The 21,224-nt window shown below is 34.3% G+C and overlaps 1 protein-coding gene across 1 annotated transcript in view; it reads right to left on the bottom strand.

The window, feature by feature from the left end:
- Positions 1-7,775: 7,775 nt before the first annotated feature.
- Positions 7,776-21,224, bottom strand: part of LOC124644944 (probable NADH dehydrogenase [ubiquinone] 1 alpha subcomplex subunit 12) — a 28,062-nt gene continuing 14,613 nt past the window's right edge. Inside the window, exons 3-4 of the mRNA XM_047184640.1 lie at positions 13,952-14,144; positions 7,776-7,810 (exon numbers count right to left, since the gene is read on the bottom strand). Coding sequence (XP_047040596.1) covers positions 7,776-7,810; positions 13,952-14,144 — 228 coding nt within the window. The remainder of the gene's footprint in view (positions 7,811-13,951; positions 14,145-21,224) is intronic.

Below are 21,224 nucleotides of genomic sequence, written 5' to 3'. Positions count from 1 at the left end.
AGGACAGCCCAAAAGTGTTTTATGATGTGCCAAAGGCCATCAATCGTCCACCAGCTGTCGACTGCACCAAAAAGCAGTCAGACTGTAGTTTTCAAATGATGTAAGTACTCGAGGCCGTATGTAATATACCTAGCCGTTGGTAATTTTACTGTATACTCTTTCATGAACTTGTATATAGTATGCAATATTATTTTAGGCATAGGCATACATAATATTGACACGTCTAGACACATAATTATATAATCTTAGGGTCGTGAGTTCATCGAGGTGGGGTCGCTCCCTTATCATTTAGATTTAGAGCTAGGCCGGGTATTGTTTACCGACGATATTTAACGTAAATATACCGATTATTGTACTGCGCAGTACATTCTTATGTCATATGCTTAAATGAAGAACGGTATGCGTGAAATAATAATTGTTACAAGTGGCTGTAAAATGAAGAGTTACTGCATTCAATTAAAAAGTAATTTCTATAATTGGAAACATTATTCTGGAGATAGACACAAAGGTATAACTAACTATACCACTTAATAACACTAAAATTAACAAAAATAGAAATCTTAGCACAACTTTCAAAACGTAATTCTGAAACACCTTCAAATACAGGAAAGGAACTGAATGAAAATAGATATATCATTATAATTGTTGATAATTTTCAATAGACATTATTTATATGCACTGTTCATAAAATATTGCTAGTATTCACTACAAATCTGTTGTGAACAAGCAAAACTCGAACCTGAAAGTTCTGTTCGCATAAAACTACTTCATTTCACTGAAATCTTTAGGTAAAGTTAGGAATAAAAGTGTAAGTTCTTTGACAAACTAACTTTCTTGACAACACCACGCAAACTCGTATGACGCTAAACCAGGTTGCATTAGGTCTTATATAAAATACTAGCTTCCGCCCGCGGCGTCGCCCGCGTCAAGTTCGGTTATATCGCGATTCCAAGAGAACTCTTCAAAAGTCCGGGATAAAAACTATCCTATGTTCTTTCTTAAGGTCAACTCTGGCTCCGTACCAAATTTTATTAAAATCAGTTCAGTGGTTTAGACGTGAAAGCGTAACAGACAGACAGACAGTGTTACTTTTGCATTTACAATATTAGTAGGGGTTTGGAACTACTTCCCGTAAGTACCGAGAAAAAATATAGCCTATGTAACTCGAGGAGAGTGTAGCTTTCTAACAATGAAAGAATTTTTCAAGTCGATTCAGTAGTTTCGGAGCTTTCGGCGCTTTTACGATACAAACAAAGAAAACAATATTTCTTCAGTTTTATTACTGAATATTTGTACGCCACCTAACTTCGCAGAGCATAGTGACACTTTTTATATACTTAAGATCTGTTCTTACCTATGGTTCACAAATATTTTTTTGATTGATTGATTCTTCCTTATTTATTTAGTATCTACTACCTAAATTTTTAAAAAAATATTTAGTAACCAAGTTCTAAGGTTTTCTGAGGCAGATCAGCAAGTACCTCTTTGTAAAATTTTATCGTAACCCACACAGCAATTTTTACTATGAGATTTATAAACTAGCACAGTCATAATATAGCTAGTAACGTTAAGGTAATTTATGCTAGCAATTAATTCATCAAATATATTAGGAACCAAAGATTATCAAGATCCATAGTGTTCATAAAAAAACCTTCAGAAGTGCATCCGACCATAATATTTAATAATATCTTTTTTATATAGTTTTAGTTTATTTACTGTATATTATTGTGGTAATTTATGGTTAACTATCAGATTTCGTTTTTTGCTTCACTTGCATTATGGTAGATATAATTAATTTTGCTACTGTTCTTGATTTAAAATAACGCATAGATAAGGCCTAGATAATTAATATTATATTATTTTATATGCCCCTTAAATGTTCCTATGCTTAGATAAAACTTGATACCACTTGATTTGAGCACTTACAAATTAATTATGTTCCAATTATGAATTCAACTGACAATTCCCATAGACAATAAATTAATTAAATGGGTAATTTGTGTAATAGTTTATCTTAACTTTTTAGTACACAAGATATAGTCTATGTTTCTGTATTTAAAAAAGCACGGAGGTTAACTATGGCCTAATTAAAAGTTCCGACGGTAAGTTCACCGCAGTTTCTTCCAATTGAGACGAATGTAAATAAGTACATTTTGTATGAATAAAGCAATTATAATGACAAATTTAATAACTAAATGAAATAACGCCTAAAGTGATTTGGTTGAAATTGAGCATATTCAGCTGTTATTCGGATATTTGAAGCGGTTGGAATTTTCTTTCAAAAGATGCGTCTAAAAACAAGAACAGGGTGTATATTTTTTTTAAATACTGTGTTTTTCGCTTGTATAAAAGCTTCATATAAAAGCTATATCTAGGAACAGATTTCATTGAAAATAATATTGTAGATAATAGACTTACCTTTAACCTTTTCGAAATAAACCTTTTCAGAGACCCGACTACTAGCGAATCATTTGTACCTACATTTGAGTTCCACTTTGCGCCTTTTATTGTATCTTTATTTCATTATTTAAAGACAATGTTGTTAACTAGAAGACAGTTTTTATAAACTGTCTTCTACAAATTGTCACATTTTATTTTCAAAGTAGGTACGCAGTTTTTGATTAAAATGAGACGGTTAATGTTGTAGGAGAAAATGGACTCTAGAGGTTCTAAATTTTGAATGATTAGAGTTTTGAAAATATAAACCATTAGCTGTACTGCACCTAGTTCTGAACTTATTCTGAAAAATAAAATCATTATAATGTAACTGATCTTCTTGCAAATAATAACGTTCAGTAATTTGTTGATTAAACAGAATAAATTGTTGCTGTAAACATATTAAATAAATACTTGTTTTAAATCAATTACAACTACATAGGTGCTTATTACACGTTAGTCAATTAGACCTCATTTAAACTGCAATAATTAAGCGTCATAATAATCTTTGCAATTTAAACATTTAGCCAGTTACGGTTTTAAACTATATAGAGGTAATTGTATTTTATAACTAGCAGCTAGATAGTAATTAGATATTATATTATCACTCTCTTACACTGCTTTTACCTAACCGTAGAAATACTACTTGGGGCTTAAGGTGGCTTTCAGACTGCAATAAGTAATAGCATAATATAGTATTCTTCTTATTGAGTGAGATGCAGGTTTAATCACCTAGCAATTCAAAGTCAATATATCCTTATTGTGGGCATATGGAGCTAGAAAGTCCTGGTGTCTGAGTTTCTCAAATCCGCCTGACGGCCTCTGACGTAGACGAGTAGCATTCGGGGACGCCGGCTTTACGTGTCCTCCTAGCATGGGGGTATTAGACCGCCAACTTCCAGACTCCAGACTGCTTTGTGAAAGTTTCTAAAGGCTATGAAGCGATTTCGACCCTATCGAACCCGAGGCCTCGTGCACAGCAATTGCACTACGCGACAACTAGACCATAGCACAATTATATCGCGTTCCATAATTTGTTGTTTTTATATACTGTAGTTAGCATCTACCTGTAGTTACCATTGCTAATCTAGCACCGTGTAGACGCACCCTTAGTTTCAACCTATGCTCAAATTCAGATTTAAGCTTGAACATTGTTCTAGGTACAAGGATAATGATTTCCCGCAATTGATGAACTAATAACGTTTACACCTAAATACGGATAAGCGTAGACTAATGAGAATCTTCATGATATTGTATATCAGTGATATTATTCACAGATTATGAGATGCTAGCTAATCACAGCGGTTCCACCCGCGTCCCGAGTGTAATAGTTTCCGCATCCGGATATAAACTAACAAATATGATCCTTTTAGACACTATCTGTGTAGAAGATTTAATTTAAAGCGGTTCAGTAGTTTTGGCATAAAGCGCGATAGACAGGGTTACTTGCGGATTTAGTTAGGTTCTTTAAGTCTTATTTTCTATCCGAATATAGCTATTATTTTTCCGGGATATATAGGTATATTTTAAACATACTACTTTCTTAATATTCACTCTGTCTATTGGTGAAAACTGTATGAAAATCCTTGCAGTAGTTTTGAGTTTATCGCAAACAAGAAACTATGATTCTCCGAGTTTGAAATAATTCCTATGCAAGTAAATGATACAATATTGCTGGATTAAACAGCGCTGTATTTTCAACTTTCTTTTTCAAAATTCATGAGTGAATTAGGTAGATACAAAGGTGAACCAGTTGCTTTAGTCGCCATCTTCTTCAATAGAACTTCAATAGTTCCAAAGCTTAGAGATTCATCATTGTGTTCAATGTATAGGTACCTACCTAAACCTATAGATAGTAAGGTAACTTCATTTGAGTAAGAGGTTTATTTTCAGCAAGCAATGGGCAAGTAGTTTCTAGACTAGCTTCAAGGTTAAACTATGAAAGCACTTACATATTGGAACTTCATAAGAACCAATGTTGTATCTAATAGTTACCTATTTCGATATTTCAACCACTGCTATTCAAACTCAAACTTATTTATTTTTGCGAATATGGGTACCTACATGTGGATCTTATATTAATTTACAAAAGGAGTATTGACCATATCCTACCATATTGCTTGCAAAATTAAACTATTAAATATAAAAAGAAGATGAATGTACAAAGCAATTTTGATAAAATTCAAATAAAGCAAAACATAAAATATTAATTCGACTTGTGTTTAATTAAATATCCTATCTTAGCTCTACGGCACAACGGCAAGGCAATCTTCCTAGTGATACTATTATAGAAAAAATATATATCAAATTATACATATGTATATATTTATACTTTTTTTAATTATTGTTTCAGTCATGGGTGTAACACCATGAGGTAATGGTATCTCCTTTGAAAGGAGACTTCTTTCATATAAACCATAAAACCTAACAGTCTCCCTGAACACGGGGACTGAAACTACAATATTCTCGTATAACATCCAAAGAAATAGTATGATTATATTACCATAATTAATCTATACTAACATTATAAAGAGAAAAACTTTGTTTGTTTGTTTGGTTGTAATGAATAGGCTCAAAAACTACTGGACCGTTTTTAAAAATTCTTTCACCATTCGAAAGCTACATTTTCACGAGTAACATAGGCTATATTTTATCCCGGTACGGGCAGTAGTTACCACGGGACGCGGGGAAACCGCGGAAAAACGGCTAGTATATATATATAAGTAATTATAATAAGGCTATCTATAAATTAATAATTAGAGATTACTTCTATCTAATATCTTCTATCAGTATACCTAGAAACCCGTAGCCATATAAAATTTAAAAATATCTATCAATGTAAAATAAAGCATATAAAATATAAAATAAGTATACTATGCGTCCTAATTATGTCTGCTTCGAAGATCTTCTAGATATATGTTAATAAATATTCTCATTGGTACATACTTATATTAATATATAAAAAAGTACATAGATACCAGTATAATGTCGTATGCCTACTTTGTATACTTACGTAATAATGTTACTTCAGTCAATACTTGCAGCTTATTATAACTTAATATATTTAATTTTATTTATAAAATGCATTTATCAATACCCATTAGCATATAGATATAATAAATGACTATATTAATACAATAAATAAATAAAACACTACATATCTGTAGCATTTTAACTAACTTATTTGTCTAAACAAGAACTGCATTCAACTCCGGCGCAACGATGAACGCATGCGCACGAGAGTTAGTCTACAGTGACTTAAATAAACTAATGTAACAATAATGAATATGTACTATAAATATATAGCTTTCTTAATTTTAGTAATAAGATAGCTATATCTACAATCCATTGCTGTTGAAATAACCTGATTATAATTAATTTGGCTTATAAGCTTATCATTATTCACTATCTATTGATCTACAGGCGAAATATCAAAACCCCATCTGTGTAACTAAATAATTAAAGTAAAGTACGGTATAACAATAATATTCTTCATACATTAAAAGTATGTATACAGAAAGTCTAATACATGTACTTAGGATTATGACAATATAAGTAATACTAAAACAAATGAAGAACGCATGCGCAATGCATGCAGAAACAGACAGAACGAGGAAATATTGCAAAGAACAAAGATTAAAAAAATATACAAATACAAACTTACTTAACAGTCTATTTATAAGTGTAAAACATTATATGTTTTAACTTATAAATAAAATGTAGACTTATAAATTCCTGGAAAACAGGAAGGACGGACGTTGGTAGGCCAATAATACGGATAGCGATATAAAACTGCTTTACAATTATTTGTACGGCAGCTCCTTTATTTTATATTAATCCTAGTAATCTTAAGATTTCTCAAGTATCAATGTTTGAAAATATCTAACCTTTATTTAGTTGTTATACTGTTTACAGTATGGAAATTTGTATAATATGCTACAGGCTAATTTATAAGAGTAAGCTTATGCTCAAATTCCTACTATAACAGAATCATATTGTAAAGAGAATTATATTATAACCATGCCTGTACAATTTGCTTTGAATTATATCTCATTATCTGCTTATACGTCTAAGATAATATTAATAATGGAGTCCCTGAAAAAAATGGCGGAATTTCCATTTTCTTTCAGGGAGTGTTTTAACCGCCCATATTCTGAAATACCACATGGTGAGAGTAAAATCAATAACATAAATTTTAAGAGATTTTCTGAATATTTCTTTAATTATAAACACTTCGGCCATAAATATGCAGTAACTTAGCTAATTGTAATGTTTTGAAAGAGTTTTCTAATAAGCAAATTAAAATTAGACTAAAGTTTAGTTATAAAAAGTTTAAATAAGTTAAAAAATAAAATAAATAAAGTTGTATCACATAAACATGAAAATATGAAGTGAAAACATAAACTTTTAATTAAAACTAATGAAAACATGTAAACAAAAATAACTTTTAAAAAGTTCCGTACCCAGTGCATCGTTCCCCTCTCCTCGTATACTCCCATCTGGGGTTCAATTTTTTCGTTTGGTATTTTCGAATGTATGGGCCTCTGCCCCACAACACTGCAGCACTCACTCGCGAAACATGCGTGCGATCTTGGTCGCTGCCGTGGCGCAACTAGCTCAAGAAGCATTTTGCCCCTCCAGCGAAGGTGGGCCGAACACCGCCCAAAGCTACGCCCCTCCCCACCAAGATTAACAATTTTTTTAAATCTGTGTTTACGATTTTTTCTGCCGTTTAAAGCATTTCGGCGCAATAAATGCTTGCAGTTTTTTTTCCATTCAGTCATTTGTGGCGAAAAATTATAGCCACGTTTTTATCAAAATTATCATATTGTTTGGATAATTTTATGGGCTATGATTTTATTATACTGTATTTTTATATATCCATAAAATATTATACAAAGTGTTTTTTGATGTAAATAAGTCTATTTACAGTAGCTAACAGGATTACTTTTGAGTTTTACCCGTTTATAAGTATATATTTTTTATATACATGGTGATATGCAATTTTCAAAATTAAAAACTGTAATAAAGTTGTATTTTATTACGTTTATTGAGTTCTCATACTCATTTGAAGAACTTTAGATATAATAAATATTTACTTACAATTTTTTTTAATTAATTCTATTTGGGATAAAATCAGATAGTCAAATTAGATTTAATACAGGATAGAAACAATAAAAATAAAAGTCCAATTTCAAAATTTTACACTTTTAATTTTTATTTATAAATAATAAGTACGTAGCTACAAAACATTTACAATAATTCTATGAAACATTAAATATTATGTAGGTACCATGGACATAAACAATCATTACCTACTTAATTCAGTTTAAGTTTCACTATTCCGCCTTATTACGATTGGTCACCGAACAACCTGAAAATAGAAATAAATTATTTTAATTAAAACAACATTGAAAAAAAATCTTGCAAGACAACGCAGCGCCATCTATGATTTTTGATCGACATTATTAACTTCTCTCGAGAGTTCATGTGGTACCTAAGCAGGAGAGGTATTTCAGAAGGAATGATTACTTTAGTTAATTTGGCCTTTCCCAATTTTATATGCAGGAAAGTATCTGTTGTTTTGATTACTGAAGATATAATTTTGACATCAGCCCTAAACAGGTAATGTCAAACTTCTACCTTTAGTATCGTTCCCTGTACGTAACATAATATACCTACTGGACAGTACAGGTAACAGGGACCACTTTTTTGTATCTTTACCTAAGTATAACTTCGGCCGTTCAGAGAATGCGTTCCTGACACCTATCAGTTAGTCACGACTAGTGATGGGCACAACATAACACTGAGTTCGTTACCGTTCCTTCAAAATGAACCGCCGCATTATTTTAAGATTATTTTCGTTTTAAATTGGCGGAATCATTTGTTTTATATTTTAGTTATTTAAGTGGAAACCAAAAAAAGGTAATATTCATATAATAAAATTGTTTTATTTATTCTTTGTTACAAGTACATTGAATTGAATGTGCGAACAGAATATTAATCAGACTCCGATTTGCTTGAGGAGGTGGTGTCTTCATCATCATCTTCGCCTACATGTATAATTATATTATTATCAATAACAGAATCAATCCTGATATCTCGGTCTAACAAAAGCCGGGTAATCAAATAAAAACAGATCGAAAACACTTGAAAAACGTGGTCTATGCGCACGAAACGACAACGGACGACTGTTTTAGCGTCACAAAATGGCGGCCCATAACGCCATTTGGGGTTACCATTTTTAATCTAAGTATAAAAATGCGGTTTGGTCATAGTTTTATTTTTATATTTCATAAACGTTATAATTAAGTCTTATAGTCCATTATTTTCCAATTCTTAAAAAGAAAATCAAAACGTATTATTTTATATTATAACTGTATAAGAACAGATTACGATACTTGCCTGTTATTTTTAGCACAGCACTACAAAATATAAACCGCTGACATAACCTTGTAATAGCGCAGTATAGATTTAGAAAAATATTGTTTACCAAGTTATTTGACACTCAGTTTGGCACAAAATTATAACATTCATTGATTATTGATATAATAATGTTGTTTTAATGCTCCTCAATTGTTAAAACGGTAAACAACCAGCAAAAATATTTTTATCGTAACTGCAACGCCATTGCAAAGTTACGTCGTCAGTTCAATCGCGACGTGTCAGGAACGCATTCTCTGAATGGCCGAACTATAGTGCACTGTGTACAAGCTAAGTGACACTTATTATATAAAGGACCCAAATCCTTGCCAAGTTATATGCCGTCTATTTATTTATTTATTTATTTATTTAGGACAACCAACAAATCTTACACTAGTTACAATGAATGTTATTACGAAATTTTCAATCTTATGCTAAGTGTAGACTTAACTATAGGTTGCCACAGCATGCATAATATGTGGTCGGATTTTTGTTATTAATTTAAAGTAAAAGTTAATTTGTCCTTTCCCAATTTTATATGCAGGAAAGTATCTGTTGTTTTGATTACTAAAAGTCTGCTGTACCTAAGGAAAACAACAGTTAGATACTTATAGGAATATTGGAAATTGAAACAATCAGCAAGTACTTAATATCTATATATTTTAGTACAGCTCTGATGGTAATTATTTGTTAATGATTGTTGCCTATAATTATATAGATAATAATATCAATTAAGGAATAAAAAATCGTACAATTAAGGTTTTTCATTGAAATTGTCTTGCCTACAATTTTTCAAAACAGGATATTCTGATAGAGGAAGTTGAGGAATCAATATGCCTACTTACTTGCCTAATACAACGAAATAATTACTATAACCTTTTCAATCCATCCAATCAGAGAGGGATTATACCTACGTAATACCATAAAAGTATAAGTATAGCAGTAATCATAGTAGTAATATAGGTAATTATGTTATCACTTATTACTACATATTGCAATCACTTAAGTAGATCCCTTCACAATAAATAACTGGTAAAATCTAGTTGTATAATTTTTCAATGTATGGTTACATGAAAAACATTTATGGCCTTACTACAAAAACTTTAACCACTGTTTTACATTTGTCTAAAAAAAATGTGGCTCCAAAATGAACCATATGTCAACGTCATAATTTGTCATTTTTTTAGACAAGTCTTAAACTGACGTTAAAAAGTTTTTGTGGTAAGACGGTTAATCGCTTCCCGGTCGTCTTCTCAGTAGGTGTACCGTTCAAAAACGCAACGGGTTTTTATTTATTTTACCCTCAAAGTAGCTAATTTAAAAGAGAGAAGTGGTTCAAAAGGAAAATTTGACATAATTGAATAGATTATATTATTATCCAACCTTCACTATGTAGGTATAAAAAAACGTGCATTAAATTTCTTCTTCTCTATTCTTTTAACCAGATTCAGGAATTAAGTAACTGCAATGATTAAAGTCGACCTACTCATTTCTAATGCAGTTGCAGTCATCTATTCAATTTTGTTCAATATTTTATTGCACTCCGTCATTGAACATCCTTGGCAGTTCGTTACGGGTAGTCAGAAGCCAGTAAGTCTGACACCAGTGTAACCAAAGGGTATTGGGTTGCCCGGGTAACTGGGTTGAGGAGGTCAGGCAGGGCAGTCGCTCCTTGTAAAGCACTGGTACTCAGCTACATCCGGTTAGACTGGAAGCCCACCCCAACATAGTTGGGAAAAAGGCTCGAAGGTTGATGATGATTTTATTGCACTCCCATAAGGTTCATGAAGGTTATTTGAGTACATTATGGACCCCGTAGGGCATGGCAACGTAGAAGAGAGGAAATAATCTAAAATAGAATCTGAAATAGAAAATGTTTTTCGCATATTCTATTTTAACATTTTACACAAATTGTACGAATGTAGAAGCAATAATTCTAGGAACTGAAGCCAGTGAAGCTATTCATTTGTTTATTTCAGTGCAATTTGATACGTTTAAATTGTTTTCATATTAATTGGATTGGATACCGTATCAATGCGTCAATATTAAGTATTGTGCAACCGATTGTTTATCGACACCTTTTAAATTTTTTTAAAGAAAGACAAAACGAATGGAAATTAGTAAAAAAAAATAATTTTAATGTCACGATATTCATAGTCCTTATTTAAAAAAGAAACTTACAATCAAATTAGAATTTCATGCTCTGCAAGCCTAACCTGCATCAACAATAATGAGATGTCTTAAAGTTTCAAAGTAAAATGAACTCTTTGGCAATAAACTTTCAGTATAAATTAGAATAGCACTATCTAACGCCTTATAAATTGGCACGTGGTTATTAGTCTACACACGAGTAGGTATAACGAGAGTTGTTTTCGTCTAGATCATGTCGATTAGTGAGATACAAATTGATATTCTATAGTGGAAGAAATATACTCACTTATTTTTTTCCTTACGTCAAAAAATACTGACGGAAGGGCAATTTAAGGTACCTACAGCAAAAAAGCGGTGGATGCTGGAAGGATTGTTTGAAGACGATATGAATGTGGAAGGAGTTACTTAATGATGGCTCAGAAAGAGAGACGCAAAAAGAATGTATCTGGGGCCACGGTATTGCCTCGCTAAGACGAGGCAAGCAAAGCGTCAGGGTACTTTTTCACAATATTTTTGAATGTTCCTAACTTGCTACAATTACTCCAAGCGGAAATACGATTTTGCAGGACGAATGATCATCAAAATCAAATATGTAATATTCAAACGCGTTTATACTTTTTAGACTTTCGCGATCTGATGATATTTCTGACCTGTTTAACTAGGTATGATCATTATTAGGTACCTTGTACAATGAGGGTTTTGTAAAATGGCGTCCACGAGGTGGCAGCACCGAGTCGTCACGTCCAGATAACTGTCAAAGTGCTTATCTTTACTATGAATAGTGAACGATTTTAGTGTTTTTTTTATTTTATAATTAAAGCACTGCATTATTGTTTTACTATTGCGGTTGAGTAAATAAAAAAAACTAAATCATATTGTGTTAAAAAATTTTTCAACAAGCTTTTCCTTAGTACCAGTGACTTTTGCACCCTCTCTCTTAGCTCAATTTTTAGTTCGGAAACCTTATTCTGACCGTAGTCCATAATAAAATCAATAACACTTCCAATATAACAGAATTTCAATAAACAATAAGTTCGGCACCTACAATTCCATACTATTTGACAGCTGTTTGGACCAGACGCATACGTGGCGCCACCCGGTGGCAGAAAAAATTTCAAAAACCCTCATTCTAATCGCTTATAGGCCTGCAACAATTAGTGAACAACCGCAATTCTACATATTTTAACTTTGCAGCTCCAAAATTGGCAACAGTGTATTCACTTTACGATCTATAGATAAGCAGTTAACTTATTGTAAAATCGAGCAGAAAAATATGAGACCCAAAAATGATATCAAATACTCTGATACTTTTATTTTTAAATCAATTTATGAATCATTAATCAATTTATAACATGTTATAAATTTATGGATTTATACCGATAAATTTTTAAGAAAAATCTTGAAAAGTCGTGGTGGCCTACTGGGCAAAGAACCAACCTCTCGAGTGTGAGGGCGCGGATTCGATTCCAAGTCAGGCAAGTACGCATTGGTACTTGCCTTTTCTAAGTTTGTATGTACTTTCTAAGTATATCTCACAGCCAGTTTCTTCATTCGAAAAATTGAATTTTACTTTAGACATTACTTTGACTTTTACTTTAACTTTAACTTTTGATGAAGAAACTGGCCGTAAGTCTATCTATACTAATATAATTAACAAGAACGATACTTTTGTTTTTTTTTTTGTACCCTTAAGGCTCCGAAACTACTGAATCGAGTTAAAGAATTCTTTCATCTATACTAATATAATTAACAGCAAATATATCGGGTGTGTCGTTCACAATCACATTAAATGAAATGCGTTAATATACTGGTTATTATACGTCGATTAACACAAAGGAAAAAGAAAAATACGTAAAAATAAAAAAATGAATTTTTCAAACAAAGTAAATAGAATAAAAATGTGCGAAAATTAGAACACCATATAAAAGCCAGTCATTACAAACAACTGAAACTCTCCCTTGAAAACTGACAGCTGTCAACTGATCAAAACATTCGATACTCCTAACTTTATCTCTGCTTTACACATGATGTTGTAAATTATAAAAACCGGCCAAGTGCGAGTCGGACTCGTGCACGAAGGGTTCCGTAAATTACAGTTAAATCAACCTATCTCAAAAACTATAAGAGATACTTTGATCAAACCAAAAATCGTTGAAAGAGTTAATTAGCATGCATCACCTCTATTTTTTTTAGAATTTTATACCCCGTAGTTATAAAAATAGAGGGGGGGGGACATACTTTTTACGACTTTGAGAGCTGATATCTCAAAAACCGTTCACTTTAAGAAAAATGTTTTTTTAGAAAACTTTATATCATTTTAAAAGACCTTTCCATTGATACCCCACACGGGTATGTACATCGAAAAAAAAAATTTCATCCCTCAGTTACATGTATGGGGGGCCCCACCCCCAATTCTTTTTTTTACTATTTAGTGTCATATTTTTGTAGCGGTTCATACAACACATATTCCCATCAAATTTCATCACTGTAGTACTTATAGTTTCCGAGTAAATCGGCTGTGACAGACGGACAGACGGACAGACGGACAGACGGACATGACGAAACTATAAGGGTTCCGTTTTTGCCATTTTGGCTACGGAACCCTAAAAACGAAAAATGACTCCTGTGGCTAAACCACTGAATTGATTAGGTTATTTTTTTACAATTCGCCATAGAATATCATAAAGTATATGTTATAAGATTTAATGTGATTGTGAACGACACACCCTGTATACATATACATATTTTTTTATGTTTGTGCCCTTAAGGCTCCGAAACTACTGAACCGATTTTTATTAAAGAATTCTTTCACTGTTGGAAAGCTACCAGTTGGGAGTCTAACTAACGTGGCTATATTTTATTCCGGTACGGGCAGTAGTTCCCACAGGACGCGAGAGAAAACGGCTAGTAAATAAATAAATAACCAACAGTGTAAGCTTACCGTCCCAAACTTTGATATGAGCTTTCGTAGTACTATAAGGGTAGTACGCTTCTTCAGTCCCAGTCACATTTTCAACGTACGGCTGAAGCCACGCGTGGGCAAAGCAACTGCAGTTCAGGGAATATTTCGCGCAGTCCTCACAGGGCAATCTGTCTGTCTTGTAATGGAGCCAACCAAACCATTCGGCAGTTACCTGAAAAATTAGCAACGAAAGAAAAAAATAATTTGTAGGTATATTAGACAACCCTAAAATAACGACACGTATTTTTTTATTTTCTTTCACATAAAAATAACAACAAAAAACACGATTGAATTTTGTGTTACGTCGCTTTTAAGTATGTACAAGTTTTACGGTAACCTTACTCGCAACCTTTAATGCGTTTGTTAAAAAATATGTGATTTTTAATGCAATGTGTCCAATATTTTATTGATTTTTATAAGACGAAGGACTCAATTAGAATCACTATTTTTTTACCCTTTTTACACCTACTTATTATTTTACCTGCTGTCGCATTCTCTTTACATAGTTTTATTAGGGTGCGTCCACATCTGGCGAATGCGCCGCGAATGCGCAGCACGCGAGCCGATCGCGAGCTGTTCGCGAGCTGCGCGCGTGCATTTTTGTTCGTGCGCCGCTTCTGCGCCGCCCGCGCGCAGCTCGCGCGCGACCTAAGCGCCGCACGCGAGCGGCGCGCAGGCGGCGCGCGACGTCTGCCATCTTCGATAGTACTGAGCCAATATACGGAACTGTAAGGGCGAGAACTGATTGCGCGCAGATCGCGCGCCGCTCGCGCGCCGCTCGCGCGCCGCTCGCGCGCCGCTCGCGCGCCGCTCGCGCGCCGCTCGCGCGCTCTATACGAGCCTTGCGTGAGTTGCGCTAAAGAGGCGCACCGAACTATTGCAGTGACTGCACGCGCGCAGCTCGCGGACAGCTCGCGATCGGCTCGCGTGCTGCGCATTCGCGGCGCATTCGCCAGATGTGGACGCACCCTTAGGTCGACCTGTATGTACTTACATAATTTTAACCATCTTCCAAATATCGTTGCGTCATCGAAATTGATTTCTACCTGGACCTTTACAAGTATATGTTCGGATTTCATTGATATAGTACCCTAACTTGTATTGCTATCAGAACTACATATACAGCTGCCAATTTCGTAGAAATCGTCGCAAGACTTTCCTAACAATATTAAACACAGCGGGTAAAAGAGTGAAACGGGACCCTATTGTTTTCGCTCCTCAGTCCGCCTGTCCGTCTGTCACCAGGCTATATCTCATGAACCGTGATAGTTAGAGAGTTGAAATTTTATTGCCGCTAAGTATAACAACAAATACTGTAAACTAGAATAAAATAAATATTTTGGGGGCTCCCCTTACAACAAACGTGATTTTTTTGCTCATTTTATAAATGGTACGCAACCCTTCGTGAGCGAGTCCGACTCGCACTTGTTTAGTTGTAAGCTGGTTGATTCTTATTATTGTTTACTTTGAAACCTCCAATTAAGCAATACCTATTTAGTCATCTGTGGTAAAACTTGTGTCCCTTCGTCCAGCATACTCACCATGGAATCCTGATATTTCATGAATGTCAAAAAACTGTTCTGAAATAGTGCTAAATAGTGCCCAAAGGAAAAAAATAGTGCTCTTGTACTTGCGAAGTTATAGCCATAGTTCGATGAGTATGCTGGACGAAGGTTTCGCCCAGCATACTCACCTCCGTCCGGAGAATCTGTATACGCTTCAAACATAATTCATACTTCAAAAAATAGTTCCCAAATAGTGCCAAACGGTGCCCAAAAAGAAAAAACAGTGCTCGAATAACTTCGGAGTTATAGGCTTCGTTCAGTGAGTATGCTGGGCGTAGGTTCTACGCCCAGCATACTCACCTCAGTGCGCGAATATCGAACGAGCTATAGGTACAATTTACGTCTCAAAAAATTGTGCTTGAAATAGTGCCCAATATCAGTCCAATTTTTGCTTGACTTTTGACCTAGAAAACCATTAAATTTGATTGTAAACTTCTACATACTAACGTAAAATGGGGTATAGTCGTCGACACATGTTTTTGGACAAAAATATTAAACTTTCTAATTGTAGACTTCATGTTATTGGAAATAATTATGGTATTTTCTCACATGTCAAAAACTTTCGATTAAATGCATTATTATATATTTTGTAAATAATAATAAATGAATGAAACTTTAAGCGTAAATGAAGTCTATTACTTCATTGCATTGTGTGTTTGTCTGAATAAAAACAGTCATTTGCAGCCAATAAAATTAATATCTTGAAAAATTGTAAAAAGGAAATTATACAGTTTCTTTTTGTATATATGTTGCAGGCAAAACTTATAACCAGTCAAAACTAGTACTGTGACATAGTTATACAAATTTTTAAAACTCTTTCCAATAGTTTCATCAATGAAAGGTTTAGCAATAAAAAACACTTTATCACATGAGGAATACAGGTCAATTCCGTAAACGTTGTGGTACCGTCCTTGATCCGGAAAATGATTATTTTGAATAATTTTGTCAGTTGTAATGTAAGCATTAATAACAGCAACTTTATTTTTCATGCATGATTTACTTCATTTGATATCTTAATCCTTCAAGCGCCGTGATCTAGACAAAATATATAAAATCATTGTTCCTAGCTACCGGGGTCCCATGCGACGCGCGAAGGCTTAATCATATTATTATAAAGTATTATTAAAATAATGTGTAATTAATAATATTGCGATTCTAAAGTAAATACTCCCTTACATAGACAATTAATAATTTACACAAGACAAAAATTGTTAGAAAGAAAGTTAATAATATTGTATTCGACTGTACTCAATGTAATGTATGTAGAAGTTTACAATCAAATTTAATGGTTTTCTAGGTCAAAAGTCAAGCAAAAATTGGACTGATATTGGGCACTATTTCAAGCACAATTTTTTGAGACGTAAATTGTACCTACAGCTCGTTCGATATTCGCGCACTGAGGTGAGTATGCTGGGCGTAGAACCTACGCCCAGCATACTCACTGAACGAAGCCTATAACTCCGAAGTTATTCGAGCACTGTTTTTTCTTTTTGGGCACCGTTTGGCACTATTTGGGAACTATTTTTTGAAGTATGAATTATGTTTGAAGCGTATACAGATTCTCCGGACGGAGGTGAGTATGCTGGGCGAAACCTTCGTCCAGCATACTCATCGAACTATGGCTATAACTTCGCAAGTACAAGAGCACTATTTTTTTCCTTTGGGCACTATTTAGCACTATTTCAGAACAGTTTTTTGACATTCATGAAATATCAGGATTCCATGGTGAGTATGCTGGACGAAGGGACACTAAAACTTATCATTCGAAATGTCTTCCTGCTCGAGCCCTCCTCTTCATTTTTGTTTTCTATTTTATCTACCTTTTTGAATTAATTTGAAAAAATGACACAATTTAATTTGCCTGCCTGTATGCTTCAAATGACCATAAAAGCATGTTCAGCATTTATCATATTTTAGTCCACAAAATTCCAAAGCCATGGCAAAGGTGGGTAGGTACATTATAATCTTTGTATAATTATTATTTCTTTGTGAAATCAAGCTACTTGGCTAGGGCGACCAAGACTGCAAGACCACTTCGGTGAGGGCGCAAAACTATACTTTTAATAAAGAATAATCTTAATTATAGCCATGCATGTCATGAAGTAACAAACACTGCCTTGTGAAAAATAAGTATGTAGGTAGGTACTCAAATAGTAAACCGACAAGGCGACACTTCTTATCCTATCAAGAATCTTTAGTGCAGATTCATTCACTACCGTCACAATACTTTCATGACCAGGTAAAACTTATAGTAAAAAGAGAGTTTATTTGTTTGAACGCGTCAATTTTAATATTATATTGCTTATTAGGCGAGCTGAATAATTCCCTCGGGGCGCGGGTGAAACTGCTGCCGAAAACTACCTAGCTAATGGTACATTTTAACTTGATAGACGTCTCTCTTTTCTATATAAATTCATATACCTACACAATGTGTCCTTTCTTATCCAAAAATATTATAACAAAGAAATAATTTATGACAACTGTCGCCATCTGTTACTCGATTATGGTAATGTTCAGCTGCTTATTGAGTAGCGCCATCTACCGTTCCGTTGATAAACTAAGCTACGCGCATTGTTTAGAAAGCCAACGAACTTCATAGTTTTTACTTATGAACATAGATGTCGCTTTTATAAAAAATGAACGAAATAAGATCGAACTCCTCGCTAGTCATGATCTCCTGGTACCGCAAGGTAAAATTCGCCAAATTTTCTGAATGTTCTGATTTCGGATTGGTGTACTAGGGCAGCATAACTGTCGAAGAGATGTCACGCATGCGCAAAATGCGTTTTTAAACTCCGTTTGGGTTATGCAGTTTTCGGCGCCTATCACACCGTAAGTTTCTATTTTAAGATAGTTTTTCAACTCCTGAATATTGATGTTAAGACGTCATTTACATGATCAAATTTCTACTTGGAGGTATTTTATTGATGGATGAAGAATACAGTCGAGTTTGTAAACTAATTCGTGCGCCTTTGCCGAATAAAACAGTGTACCTACCATAAAATGGGCCTGTAAAATGGTTGCTACTGTGTAAAAACATCCAATGCGCCTATGTAGTTTCATCGTATCTAGTTATGTTGAATAATGTTTGTATGTTGTGACCGTGTTTTTCCATTTATCAGTGTCAATTGAGAGGATTTCTTATTGAAAATAAGTGGAAATAATATTAGATATTGAGTGTTAGTTATTTAAAAGTTGGATATTTGTGCATCGTTACTAAATATTTGCAATAACATGAATACCTACGTAGGTACTTAACCTAGACAATGACCGTGCAATCAACAATACTTATTTATTTTCAGTATGATTTTAGTACTAAACTGAATGAAAATGTGCAATTTCATGACAATTTTATGCAATTCTACAGGTTACAGGTTAGTCACATAAATTGTTTTCTATTTGGAATGATAATTAAGTACATAATGGGCTACGTAAAAATCTACCCCATTACATGGTAAAATAATTCATAGCCTTCTGTAACTTTTGTTTAAGCAAATCGCTGGATATTTTTAAGACTCGAATTAAGGAATACTTATTTCCTATCGACCTGACCTGTACCTATGTAGGTACCATTTCTGTATGTATTTATCACATGTTTCTTATATTGTGTGTAGTGTTTATTTCATTGTGACCCTTCTGTTAGTAGTTATTTAAACCGACAAGGCGACACTTCTTATCCTATCAAGAATCTTTAGTGCAGATTCATTCACTACTGTCACAATACTTTCATGACCAGGATGAGGATTTCTTATCTATACATATAATAAATCTGTAAAAAAACTGTGTCTGTACATTGAATATATTAAAAAAATAATAATTGGGTGGGGTTCAGAAACAGTAATGGAGCACAAATCAAAAAAAAAAAAATCTGTCTGTATGTCTGTATGTCTGTATGTCTGTATGTCTGTATGTCTGTTTGTTTGTACACGCTAATCTTCCGAACTACTGAACGGATTTCAATGATTTTTTCTTTGTTGTGTCAGTATTAAGCCTGGTCAACATATAGGCTATAATTTATCTTCGAAACTTGAAGACCTGATGCAGAACACCAACAGACCAACAAAACTATAAGAGATACAAAAATGGTATCATGGCAAAAATTGTTTCATGTGATGAGCATTTTCAGCTGAGATAATAAATTTGAAGATCTGGAACACCTGATGTGGAACCCCAAGAGCCCAGCTTCTCTGTACCATATACAGGTATGCCGTTTTAGCAAAAGTTGTTCAATTTGATAAGCACTTTCTATTGACTTATACAAATTGAAGATCTAAAACACCTGATGTGGAACCCCAAGAGCCCAGCTTCTCTGTACCATATACAGGTATGACGTTTTAGCAAAAGTTGTTCAATTTGATAATCACTTTCTATTGACTTATACAAATTGAAGATCTAAAACACCTGATGTGGAACTCCAGGGGCCCAGCTAGACTATAGCATATAGAAGTATGACGTTTTAGCAAAAGTTGTTCAATCTGATAAGCACTCTCTGTTGACTTATAAAAATTGAAGATGTACAACACCTGATGTGGAAACCCAGGAGCCCAGCTAGACTATAGCTTATAAAGATATGACGTTTTAGCAAAAGTGGTTCAATCTGATAAGCACTCTCTATTTTGACGTATAAACATCGAAGATCTGGAACACCTGATGTGGAACTTCAAGAGCAATACTACACTTGAAATGTATAGAAATGAATGTTATAAAATAGGTATGGTGAATCAAAAAAAGTAATTAGTCCGTCTTTTAGATAACGCTAAAATAATGGACACGTATTTTTTCTTTTCTCCTTCTCACAAACAAATAATAACGAAGATATAACACGCTTGAATTTTGTGTTAAGTCACTGCTTAGTACAAACTTTACATACCTAGACGTGGCGTCACGAGCCGAATTTTTTGCGTTATATATATCTCATTATTATTTTGTATGTCTCTTCCAGACCTCGGGACTACAGATTTCCGAATTTTTGGGAGGCAAACGTGAGGCCAAAGCCAACACGCTGAAGCCCTTTTGAGACAACTTTAATGAAATGGTGACACAAAACCGACAATTATCCCTTTATACACTATAGAAATGAACCCAAGGACATCCCCGGTGAACGTCGTTAAAAAAAAGATAATCTGTGCTGTACCATTGCTAACTGTGGATGAATACTACTTGGGCTATTGTGATGGGATGCTAATGGACTAGGAATGGGGAAACTACGGGAACTATGGCACCTGCCGATGACAATGTATTAGATACATGTAAAAATGGCAGGTGGAGACTCGCCAGCTCACTTACTGGGCCCCCGGGAATCTGTAACTGAATAGCAACAAAAGGGCAACAGAGAATGAGCGGCTGAAGTGTGAGGATACCTCGGCGGATTTTAAACGCAGATTACGCGCTCCCTGTGGGTCACTTACCACGAGGCACCTATCCTCCGAGCAGGGCTACTAACCCTGCTCAAGCGACTCCACTCTGGATGGTCAAGCCAAGCCAGAGGCGTGAGACCTACCCCCGTCATGGTTCACTCCGACCGGCCGGAGATGGGGGACAGTATACTCTCCCTGGAGAACTCAGTATATATGCCCCGCGGGGTCGCTACTCCCCGTCATCAGCCTCAGATGTCCTGCGATGCTTATATCTCATTATTATTGTCGTTATTATCTCAAGAGCCTTTGTCCCAATTATGTTAGGGTCGA

The sequence above is a fragment of the Helicoverpa zea genome, chromosome 31 (assembly GCF_022581195.2).
Source record: "Helicoverpa zea isolate HzStark_Cry1AcR chromosome 31, ilHelZeax1.1, whole genome shotgun sequence".
In the NCBI taxonomy this organism is placed as follows: domain Eukaryota; kingdom Metazoa; phylum Arthropoda; class Insecta; order Lepidoptera; family Noctuidae; genus Helicoverpa; species Helicoverpa zea.
This window is presented reverse-complemented; position numbering and strand designations above follow the sequence as displayed.